This window comes from Scomber japonicus, chromosome 11 (genome assembly GCF_027409825.1).
Source record: "Scomber japonicus isolate fScoJap1 chromosome 11, fScoJap1.pri, whole genome shotgun sequence".
Lineage (NCBI taxonomy): Eukaryota > Metazoa > Chordata > Actinopteri > Scombriformes > Scombridae > Scomber > Scomber japonicus.
This window is the reverse complement of record NC_070588.1, coordinates 31,492,661-31,505,481: the sequence shown is the minus strand read 5'-3', so window position 1 is coordinate 31,505,481 and position 12,821 is coordinate 31,492,661. Positions and strand designations below refer to the sequence as shown.

The window sequence follows — 12,821 nt, the reverse complement described above, 5'->3', positions numbered from 1 at the left end:
CGTTGTGCAATACGTGGAAGAAGGGCTTTCCCACATAGTGCTTTCTACTGTATATTGATGTTAAACTACTCAAAGCTGAGACTTGATACTTTATGTAGTATCCATTATTTTATTTGTAACTGTCCAAATACTTAATGTTGGACTGTATGTAGCCCAATTCTCTGTTATTGAAAAAACAACCCATGATTGAATGAGCATTCTTTTATTACAATGCACAGTAGAAGAGAAAAAGAAATCAAGTTCAAACACAAGTTGAAGCCAGGTACATTATTGGCCTGGAAAACTGTTAGTGCCTTACAGACATTCTAATCACAAACAAATGAGAATAAATAGCTGTTGTGTAATGCTGTAAACCATCTATGTCATGTATTTTTAGACTCACCAGGTTAGATTAAAGTAAAGCTGTAAAGTAAGAATTCCACACTAAAGTTTGTATGAAGGGAAAAGACAGATCACTGTTGAAAACATTGCCAATTGCCTTTGTTTTGCCATTTAATATACCATATCAAATTGATACCCTCTATTGAACACAAGATGAAATTACTATATCTTCTCATCTGACTCTCATGAGTATGATAAATAATCAAAAAACGTATCACAGATATGATTCAGTATTTCTGACAGTAGTTAGAAGCAGATAGATAACAAATAACTCTTAGTACTTTCCTTAGAGCTTTAGGTGGCATCCTGCTGGCTAAAGTCAGTTATCTATCTCCATCTTGTCCTCACAGAAAAAGGCCTGCAGAGCCTTCCCCCTGGAGTACTTGATGCTCTCTATCTCACCACCGTAGTTACTGGGCTTCTGGAAATGGATCTCCAGGTGGTCTTGAAGGTCCTCCTCATCCTCCACATCAGCAATGTCATGTAGGAGGATGGTTCGCTTCGGGGTGCCACAGAAGGTCTGAAATGAATCACTGATATCAGCGTTGTCATAGTTCTGCCACACACTGTTTACTGCATAGCTAGAGTTCAAGGAGATCAATATTGATTTGCTGCAGCATCTGGTGAATTCAAGCTGATTTGACAGTTGATCTGATCTGATTCCAGTTGCAGACCTTTGATGTATGTTACTTATTTCCTGTCATCACCTTACAACAGGAAAGGTGACAACAGGATTATAAAGGAATTTAAAAAAATGCCCCGCTCCCCCAAAGAAAAAAAAGGAACCAATCTTAGAATCTTACCTGAAATTTACGCAGCTTGTATTGATAACTGGGTCCAACCTGTACATTCACTTCAGTGTCCAGATCCACACAGTACCTCTCTCCCAGGGCCAGGCTCTCTGCAACTACACACAGGCACACATTTTAGCATCAATACATTGTGAACATGCTGAGGCTCAGAAAGGTGGCCATCACTTAAATGTGCAGTATGGAACTATTTTTGTGTTAAATTTGCTAAAATTGTGAAAAAATGGAGTGTCTCTGGGTCTGTATTGGTCATATGATATTTTGTGATTAAAGTTGGTAAAAAGATAAAATATATTTGCTATCTTGGCATTTGTAATTAGAATACAGTGGCGGTTCTATCTTGAATGACGCCCTAGGTGAGACTCCCCTAGAGAATAAATATTCTTAATAGCACATATCCTTCTTACAGCAAACACACTGTTTAAATGGCACAACAGCCAACTAAAGCCTGACCCTTCTGGCTTTCCTTGATGCAAAATCATCAATGATGTCATCACATGAAATCTGCTCCCCTATTTCATGATTGATACTAAGACTAAACCAATTTACATTGGAGGCGTACAGATACGTTTTTTTTTAGCCATTTCACACAACCCAATAAAATAAAAATGTGCATGAACTATAGGCCTGTATTTATAATATTATGAATGAAATGTGCGTTATTTGGAAGAAAGTCGAGGTGTGACTGACTTTAGCCCACTAATTCCATTAGAGTATTGCTCTATTAAGTTGGATCCCCCGTTCCTCCCTGCCTGTTCCAGTAGGGAGACCCAGAGGTGAACTGTCCCCCCTCCCCATCTCTCACAGCTTCTGTGTGCGCGGCACCATCTCAGCAAGCAGGGGGCACGTGCACAACAGAGTGATAGATTGACTTGACGTGCAAATAATAGAGAACGGCTTCACGATGCAAAGGACTTTTTTTTTTGATGTTTACTGTATTGCTATACTTACTGCTTAGCACTAGCTCAGAGTGATGTTCCATAAAAGTGGCTCAAAAAGCAAGGCCTATTGTCTCTGAGCCTAACAAACCAGGACAACTTAAAGGCCATATAGGCAATAACAAACAAACAAACACACACAAGGAACCTGCTTGTTCACTTGTTCATGAAATATTGTTGCAACAGCATCATACTAGTTGCGTCTCTTGTGTAGTACAATATTTTCAAAAAGAAAGACGGTAAAGATGCCTCCATACACATGCAGCAGCAAGCTGATTGTAGCACAGATTAAGTCAGACCAGAACCAGAACTAGATGGTTATTTCCAAATACTTCCAACCTAATTTGTGTTTCACTCATTTCCCAGTCCAATATTTTAGAAGTTGTTTAATTAAATGTTTATTCAAATCTAGTTATGATTATGAAAGGATAGCCAACTCCTCACAAAAGAGCAGTAAAATAAATATAATACAGATAGAAGCTTCACATTTTCATTTAGTCGGAAGTAACATTTAAACAAACAAACAAACAGAGAGTCTTACCTCCAGGGTGGAGGAAGGTGATCCGTCCTGTCCCAGTGTTCTTATCATACACCGCTCTCTCCACCTCTCCACCCCCTCTGCTGGGCCTGGAGAAACTGATCTCCAGTCGGTCCCTCATTCTCTCCTCTGGAATGGATGGAGGAACATTGGAGACAAGTAGCTCCTTTTTGGAAATGCTGAGGTGGATCTACATTGAAGACAGAACATACTGATTACAGGAGAGTCTCAAAGTAAATAACTTAATTTACTAGTCTATCACAATTAATGCCAGGAGCACTGTCAGACCTAATGCTGACTTTTAAAGACATCTTGAATGGAAGACACCTCTGGAAGTGCAAAGTGCACAATTCCTCAGCAAAATGGAAGGTTACATGTGAGGAAATGTTTGTTAAATATTCTAACAAAAAATTAAAATGAATAAATAAAATGGAATTAAAAAAGCTCCCTGCAGTTATCAAAATTGAATGTGGGGCAGTTTCAGATATTATTAAAGTTTACAAACGCCTTTGATTATTGCAGTAAGAACTGTAGAATAAAAATATTCATCTTAGATTAGATTAGATTATATTAGTCATTACATTACATTACATTAGATAAACTTCATAAATCCCCCAGTGGGGAAACTTATTTGCCATCAAGCAGCTCATACATACAATAATAAAAACAATACAATCAAATAAATAAATAAATAATATACATTAAAAACATGATCTACAGCAATGGTTAAGTGCAACTAAGGCTGCATTCACACTGCAGGCAAATCTGATTCAAATCTGTTTCCTTCTCAAATCTGATGTTTAGTCCTGACTGTCCACACTGTTTTTAGCAAGTGTCCAAATTGGATTTGGCTCTGTTCAGACTGGGCCACATTAATGACCAATCTGACAGGTTGCCGTGGCAACGTTGTCAGAGCGGAGGCGTCATCTAGCGTGTATTGTGTGATGTCATATAATTGCTACAGCGACAGCAACAACAAACCCTCGAGCTTCACTTGAACCGAGCCATCCCCCCAAAGATTAAGAATATGGTTTGGTCCTCTGTCCATGGACTGATGTTTTCCATGTCTTCCGTTGCCTCCAGTGATATCACCTAGCAACAACAACTGGAATAAGCGCGAGTCTGGTGTCGCATAGAGTGACGTAGCGTAGAGATGTAGAAAGACGTCACGGACAGTCAAATCCGATATGAGTGTTTGGAGCTGTTCAGACTCAGACACATCTGTCCAAATGAGATTTGAAACTACCTCCCAAAGGTGGTTTCAATCTGGTTTGCAAAAATCAGGTCTCATGTGATTTATGACTGTTCAGACTTCATAAGAGCCATCTGGTTCCAATCTAGGTGGGCTAAAAATCGGATTTTGGCTTGCAGTGTGAACGCAGCTTATAAGTGCTCATTGAATAATCTGCTGCTGGGACAAAATACCTTCTAAAATTCTCAGTAGAAAACTGAGGCACCACAAGTTTCTCAGCCTTTATGGCTGTTAAAGAGGAGTAAAACTGTTTTTAGTTTTATCCTCGCTCTCTATTCTAGAATAACTTCAAGTGAGTCTGGGAAGAGGACACTAGCCAAGATTTCCTGATAGAACACATCCTGCTGATGTCAAAAGATCTCAATTTTCTCAAGAAGAAGAGTCTTGACTCAGCCTTCTTGAATACCACATCAGTGTTCTTTTTCCTATTTAATTTATTGTCCAGAAAGACACAGAGATATTTGTAGGTTTCAACAACCTCGACCTGTTGACCCTTAAGTGGAGAGAGATTCTTCCTCTTCCTTCTGAAATCAACAATTAATTATTTTGTCTTTCCCACATTCAGTTTTTAAAAGTTTGCAGGTTAAATATAGTCAGGCCACTGAGTGACGCTGAAGGGTAAAACATATATAGCATTTCTGGTGTTTTGTCTTGTTAAACTAGACACATTACATATACAGACAATGTACATAATATAAGTATTTTAAATACAAACAATTAATCACAATTGTCATAACAAAAAGTAAGAAAAACTCATAAATTTCCATTGTTATGGAGTATTGAGTATCGTCTACTCAATTATATCTATCAATAAAGCCAGATCCAACCAATCCAACCAGTTAACCAACCTACAAACATGCATTAAGAAGTTATTGTGCTTGGCCCTAAACACCTTAGAAATTCATTATCAAATGACATAACTACTCTGGATGGCATTACTCTGGCCTCCAGCACCACTGTAAGGAACCTAGGAGTTATATTTGATCAGGATCTGTCCTTTAATTCCCATATAAAACACATTTCAAGGACTGCCTTCTTTCATCTAATATTACAAACATCAGACATATTCTGTCTCAAAATGATGCTGAAAAACTAGTCCATGCATTTGTTACTTCTAGATTATAATTCATTATTATCAGGCTGTCCTAACAAGTCTCTAAAGACTCTCCAGCTGGTTCAGAATGCAGCTGCTCGTGTTCTGACAAAAACTAGAAAGAGAGATCATATTACTCCTATTTTAGCTTCACTGCATTGGCTTCCTGTAAAATCTAGAATAGAATTTTAAATCCTTCTCCTCACTTTCAAAGCTCTCAATGATCAGGCTCCATCATATTTTAAAGAGCTTATAGTACCTTATGAACCTACTAGAACACTGTGCTCCCAGCATGCAGGCCTACTTGTGGTTCCTAGTATCTCTAAAACTCTCTCTATCCATTTACATTCATGTACTATTAATGCATTCACTAACTCTGTGCTCTCTCGTCTCACAGGTAGTCTGGGGATGTCAGGATCCTGGACCATGTGGATGTTCAGATTTCTGATTCCACTGTTATTATTTTCAATGTTGATTAACTGTCACTATGACTCTCTTTCCTCTGTCCCTCTTCTCCCTTTCTTCCTCTGCTCTAGTTCTCTTTATTTCTCCTTTCTCCCTCTTCTCCTTCTCGCTCTCTCTCTCCCCAACCCAGATGGCTACTTAGAGCCTGGTTCTGCCTGAGATTTCTTTCTGTTAAAAGGGAGTTTTCCTTGCTGCTGTCACCAAGTGACATGTGGGAATGCTGGGTCTCTTTGAATTAAATTGAAGAGTACAGTCTAGACCTGCTCTATGTGTAAAGTGCCTTGAGGTGACTTTTGTTGCAATTTGGTGCTATACAAATAAAGATTGATTGATTAACTGATTGTTTCACATTATGGCCTTCTATAGACATTTTAAACTACTCAGAAACAATCAATATGAAAATGCTGTTAGGGGAAATATGGAGGGGTCTTTTACTCACCTCAAACTTTACAGCGGGATCCATTTTAATTCTCTTTGGTTTCACATCCAAACAAGTTTGCTCACAGGACACAGAGCACTTGGCGAGCTGCAGGATCTGAGAAGCCACTGGAAGACAGAAAATAGGACAGAGATTCACCTCAGATATATAGTAGTGTTGTTGTAGTGTTAGTTGACATTCTCTGGGTTGTGCAAATTATTACATGAGAGGTTCATCTTTTTTTAAATGTATCAGTCAACAGCAAATCTAAGCCTACAAGCCTACACATAGTCATACATTCACTATGTGTACCTTTCTCTTCCTCAAAAGTGATGAGTGCCTGTCCTCCCTGAAGAAGCACAGTGGGTCTCTGGCTGATGGAAAACACTTCTCTGATTGGCTGATTGTTGTCATCACTCTCCTCTTTATTCTGGCAAGTGAACTTCACCTCTGTGTCTGGAATCTGGGCACAGATCTGGACATGTGGATGATTACACTGAGTTACAGCACAACGGTTTCTGTACAACAGTATCTGCGATATATATATGCTATATTACACATTTTTGTTATATTTTTAATTTCAATGTACTATATATTATTAAGCATATTGTCTTATATTTCTGCTACTTAATACACTGGAATGAATGCAATGGAAAAACACTTTTGACTGGTGCATGATTTTGAGGACTTCCTTTATTCCCACCTTGAATTTCTGCTTCAGTTTGGCAGACTCAGTTTTCTTAGCCTCTAGCTCAGCTTGACATCTCCTCAGTTTATCCAGCAAAGCCTTCTTGCGTTCTCCAAGCTTTAGGATTTCATCCTATGTGAAAGCACCACATGAAAAAAAAGTGAAGTGAGCTTCTCTATCTCATTGTTGCCCAGCAGTTTATTAACATAATAGAGATTACAGTAACCGTACCTGCACTTCTTTCGTTGTTTCAGTGAATTTCTTCTGACACTCGTTCTGATTTTCGAGACAAGCCATCATCTCCTGCTGGGCCTTAACCTTAGCTTCATCTTCTTCCAGTTTTTCCAGTATAAGCCGGGCTTTCACATCGTCTGCTTTTTCTACTTTAGCCTTAAAAAAGCAGAGCCAATTTGAAAACTTAAAGAAGAATTCAGAGAGGATACAGATAGAAAATATGACAGTTTTCTTAAGAACTAGTTTTTAAAAAACGTTCCTGTGAAACTGTTTACTGAGGTCTGTGGATTTTAGTTACTGCTTTTCCTGCAAAGACAATATGCTATTACATTTCAAATTCATTCAAACTTGATTTTTTGAAAAAGTGACTAATAATGATAGTAGTAGCAGTGGTGGGTGTCAGGCTAGGTAGCTGTCACTATGTACCCAAAGGTCACCTGCAAGACGAGAAAGTACAAAACTGTGGGGAAGATGCCTAGTTAGTGACACACATTCATACATTAATGAATGCATACAGGTGGAGATAGGGAGCTCAGTGCATCAAGTCCACCAGCAGTCTAGGAGTAGCAAAGCTAAGGCCTGGTCCAAGGCAAGCCTGGGCCAGCATTAATTATACGCTTTATCAAAAACAAAACTTTTAAGACTACTCTTGAGGATAGAGACGGTGTCTGTCCCCTGGACCAAATCTGGAAGATGGTTCTACAGATGAGGAGCCTGATAACTGAAGACTCTGCCTCCCATTCTACTTTTGGAGATACTAGTCTGGGAGCACAGTGTTCTAGTGTAGTAATAGGGAATAAAAATATGATGGTGCCTGACCATTAAGCTTTGTCATTAAAAAGGAGGATTTTAGATTCTATTCTGGATTTTACAGGGAGCCAATGCAGCCGAAAATAGGAGAAAATTGATCCCTTTTTCTAGTTTTTGTCAGTAGGCTATATGTGTTGCTGTATTCTGGGGCAGCTGGAGAGTCTTTAGAGACTTGTTTGGAAAGCCTAATGATAAGGAGATCATGCAATAATGCAGCCTAGAGGTAACAAATGCGTGGACTAGTTGTTCTGCATCTTTTTGATTTAAGATGTGTTACATAGTTCAAAAAAGAATTAAATATGTTTTATGTGGGAGTTAAAGGACAGATCCTGATCAAATATAACTCCTAGGTTCCTTACAGTGGTGCTGGAGGCCAGAGTAATGCCATCCAGAGTAGTTATGTCATCAGATAATGTGTTTCTAAGGTGTTTAAGCACAATAAATATGTCTAATGATAACAAAAGATCTGTGAACATGATCAAACCATGGTTCACTACTAATCTTGGGAAATCTGGTCTTAAAAAAAATAAGTTATATAAAAGATATCTGTTAAGTCATATTCCTTTAAATTGTGCTACATATAAAAATCACAGGAAAAAACTATTTAGTATTAAATATTATAGTGACAAATTTATCAATCAATCTTTATTTGTATAGCGCCAAATCACAACAGAGTTATCTCAAGGCACTTTACACATAGAGCAGGTTCTAAACCAAACTCTTCAGGTTTTAACTGATTCCCATATGAGCAAGCACTTGGTGACAGTGGCAAGAACAAACTCCCTTTTAACAGGAAGAAACCTCAGGCAGAACCAGACTCAAAGTGGGCAGCCATCTGCCTCGATCGGTTGGGGTTGAGAGGAGAGAAAGGAAGGATAGAGGAGAGAAGCACATTGAAAATCAACAATGAAGCTAGAAGGTCTGGGACTGGAATCTGTCTTCCGGACGTCTACAGGCCCAGACTACCTGTGAGACCAGAAAGCACAGACAACTCCGGGGAAGAAGTTTAGGTTATTGAATGCATTAATAGAACATGAATATTAATGGATATAGATGGATGGATAGAGAGAGAGAGGGAGGAGGAGAGAGGAGCCCAGTGCATCATGGGAGTCCCCCGGCAGTCTAAGCCTATAGCAGCATAAGCTAAGAGCTCTAAGAGCTCTAACTATAAGCTTTATCAAAAAGGAAAGTTTTAAGCCTACTCTTAAATGTAGGGAGGGTGTCTGCCCCCCGGACCAAATCTGGAAGATGGTTCCACAGATGGTTCCACAGATGGTTCCACAGCAGAGTATTTATCAAAACTAAATGCGTACCACCATGAACAATGACTGAGTGTCCTTGGGGTGCTAAGTGTGGAGCCCCACATAGCCATGGCCTTGGATATGGATGAGTTCATTAGGTTGTTCAGTAGATGACATGGAAACCACAAAATACAGTTGTTTTGAAGAGCCTGTGCCTCTAAATAATGAGAATTTTGAAATTGCACTGTGAAAATATATTGATGCTTATTCTGTTTAAGACTGATTAGAATACAGAACACTATGTTTACTTATTATTCGTTATTAAGAGTGAAGAACAGTTTTATTGTTGATACTGAAACTGTATTGAATGGTGCTTATTCTGATCAAAAGTGATTACAAGTACTTAATTCATAATAATAATATAATATAAGTTATATATACATATATATCTATATGTACACATATATATCTATATGTACACATATATATATATATATACTTTTATAACAAATTAAGTTTCCAATAATATTTACACAGGTTTAAGTTTAACTGTAATCAAATTACAGGAATTATTCAAACTTCTCTGAAAGTTATTGTATTATTTTATTATTAAATTATATTAATAATATTGCTCACTGTGAATATGTATTGGGTGCCGTTTTTCCTGATTTCTATGCAGAACACTATGATGTTTACTGAGCGGTGCATTAATAGATGATTTTATTAGATGATTTATTGTTGCTGTTTATTCCTGTCCTCAGGTTTACTATAAAATGCATAGAGTGCTGCTTATTCTGGATAAAACCTCATTACTGTACAGAACACTTAAGATGTTGTACACAGAACTGAGCACTAAATACAAATCAAGGGTAAAGAATATTGCTGTTGTTCAGTGTGAAAATGATAGTCCCTTTTTTGACTAAGACTGATTATACAGAACCATAACAAAAAATCCATCAAGTGGAAATTGACAGTGTTGTAAATAGTGCTGTTCTTGCACAACACATTTCTCACTTAATTCCCCTTAGGATATCATTGTTGAGCTTACCAATTATTGTAAACAGCAGGCAAATGCTATAATTCACAGAAACAAGGTAATATGTCCATGATCATTTTGTTGTTGTTTGATGTTAACAGTCCAAAATTAAAAGGTCATATACACCTAGGGTTGCCAACTCCCTGAAAAATAAATAAAGGACAGCTAGTTGGCAGGGCCGGCCAACCCGATTGTGTTCACCCCTCCTGACTTGGTGTCATTTTTTGCCTTTTTTTGTGTGTGTGAAACCATTTTTAAACTATTTGAGTGGAACCTGATTCTTTTTAACAATATTTTTAACAAAAATCTGTCCTGCTTAATTTAACAGAATAAAATAAATCTCTTTTTGTAACAGAGCTGTCCATCTTAACTGAAAACAGTATAAACTAACAAAAAAACAATAGAAAGCAGAAAATTCCTGTAATAGTGCACATTTAGTGCAAAAAGAAAAGTGCAAACAGGAAGTCAGTGGAAAAGTTGTAAACATAAACACTTTGGCTGTGTCTCAATTTGGACCCAACTGCGAGGCTGCATCCTCGAAGGACGCGGCCTTTGCGGCCTTCGAAGGATGCAGCCTCGCAATTTGGACCAAATTGGGACACAGCCATAGTGCCTCAAAATCTTGTCTTCTTGCAAGCAACAGTACCTCGACCAATGAGAAGAGCCGGATTCTGCATTGTCATTCTCGTCTGTGAATGTGCTGTCAGCTCATTGGTCACAGAGCAGGAGAGGGCTGGCAATGCTGACAATAAGATTACCGTAAAGTTGTCAAACCGTCATTCACTATTTTGATTCTCACGGAAATACCATGGGAAATACGGGACAAAGTGCGTCTCTTTTCAGCTCAATACGGGACGCGTCATTTTGTTTCTAAATACGGAACGATTGGCAACCCTATACACCTTTCCTGCTGAGTTAAAGAGCCAACTAATCATGAGACATGCACTGTAAACGTCATTATTTTCATTTGCAGCGAGAGGTCAGAAGCCGCTTTAATTTTGATCACTTTCCGGTGTCAGTTCAGTTTAAACACTGTGCCTTAATAAAACGAGTTGCATGGACTTGACCTGCTGCAACTTTTTATGTTTTGGCTAAGAGACAGATGTTGAAATGATGTCAGTATTTTACATATTGTCTTACCTTCCATGTTTCCAGCTCTTTCTTGGCCTTCGCAAGTTGACCGTCTCCTTCCTCCAGGCTCCCGTCCGTCTGATGATAAGGACTCTTACAGAATCACTGAGTAACGCGAAGTAACGATTACACTTTTCAAAGAGTTTAATAATACTTACCTTGTCATTTATCGGCGTGTTATTGGACATGTCAGCCATGACCTGATTGACGAAAACGAAACTAAGTTAACAAAGTAGCCTGTGTAAAATAAAGCCAGACACATTAGCCTACACATTCTAAAGATAAAGAACCAAACCTGGAACTGTATTTAGTTGTCTGCCTTATTTTTCCGTCAAAGCACCGTAAAGTGAGACACACACAGCGGCTCCGGTGCGCGGCACTTCTTCACTGAAATGAAATGAAAAGTGAAAGTTAAACTGGATGTAGGGCGTTCTGTGTAGAATAGACCACACCGACAAGATTAAAGAGATATCCTTTAAAATGCTTCACAGATTTCACCCAACTAATCATACAGGCTCAAATGGACATTAATGTGTGAACTGTACCCACTGCGGTTGCCCACACACCAGACAACTCTGGAGTAAACTGGCACGTTCCATCAGTGATCATATTTACCCCAAGTTTAATTTATGCTGGAAAAATGTTCTGTTTGGTTGCACAGAATTTGATAAGAAACTAAATACCCAGTTTTAATTGATTAATTTGATAATTATTTTATCCAAATTTCACATACACTAATCATAATTTTCAGGCAAGAAGCCACATTTTCTGGAACTTTCTGCATATGTTAAACAATACATCTCTTCTATATATGATTGTTGAAATAAAAAAGCTGTTAAAACATATGATCTCTTTAAGCTTTACATAAATATTCATTGAATAAGTATTTCCTTTCTCCTCTCTTAATCTTGTTGTCACTCTTAAACCTCCTGGGGTGTTTATGATTGTATGTTTGTGTAATAATGTTGTATATACACTTATCTCATCATCCATGTGTATACTACTGTGTTGTTGTCAATAAAGAAAAGAAGAAATTACCACACTGAAGACTGTATTTACAAAAATCCCTGTAATCCCTGTTACCAAATTAATGTTGCCCAAACCTATCTGAAGGATATGGTGCAGTGCAACTTTTTTTTTCTCAATCTCTTGCTCAGTCCTCCAGTGTTTGCTTTGAACACTATTTGGCCGTTTAATACTATGATACAACTTAATGTTTATACTTTTCCTTGCCGTGTGAGTAGTTCTGAGGTTGCGGATGGTGCAGTGCAACTCTTTAATTAAGATAGTGTTAGTTCAAATAGATCTACTAACAGCCAGTGCAAAAGTCTCAAGAAAAGTACTTTCTGAACATTCCTCCTATTTCACAGCACTATCAGATTGTATTTAGATGACGTTTTGTATTTTGAAGAGGCTACAAAACTGAAACAGAGACAGAGGACACAACTTGAAATTGTTTTGTCAACTGTCAAGACACATACAATATACTCAAAGCAACTAGACTTGAGATTTTGAGCTAAAGGACCTCTATTATATGATGCAAAAAGGATATCCTTAAGAAGATTGGGGGCTACAAAAAAGGTAATGCTTTATAACCTACTTGCTAGATTGCAACTTTGTTACTGTAAGTTATTTGGAGTTAACTTTTGATTTCTTCATGAATTTCCCAACAACTAGATTGTGAGGAATTTTCATTGTAGAAGAGAAAGAAATAGATTTTTAGACATTGTTTCATCATTGTTAACATTAGTATTTTGGTCTCTGCTTTGATATGCACTGTGATACAA

At 37.9% G+C, this 12,821-nt stretch overlaps 2 protein-coding genes across 2 annotated transcripts in view; one reads left to right on the top strand and one right to left on the bottom strand.

The window, feature by feature from the left end:
* Positions 1–12,821, top strand: part of rab3gap1 (RAB3 GTPase activating protein subunit 1) — a 308,505-nt gene that overhangs the window by 168,465 nt on the left and 127,219 nt on the right. The window lies entirely within an intron of this gene.
* On the bottom strand, positions 392–11,437 carry nmi (N-myc (and STAT) interactor). Its single transcript, XM_053328445.1, has 10 exons — positions 11,330–11,437; positions 11,193–11,234; positions 11,044–11,112; positions 6,814–6,972; positions 6,598–6,714; positions 6,207–6,369; positions 5,916–6,022; positions 2,670–2,856; positions 1,185–1,288; positions 392–901 (listed from the first exon to the last, which is right to left on the bottom strand). Exons 2-10 carry the CDS (start codon positions 11,229–11,231, stop codon positions 701–703), a joined length of 1,146 nt encoding a protein of 381 aa, XP_053184420.1. The 5' UTR covers positions 11,232–11,234; positions 11,330–11,437; the 3' UTR covers positions 392–700.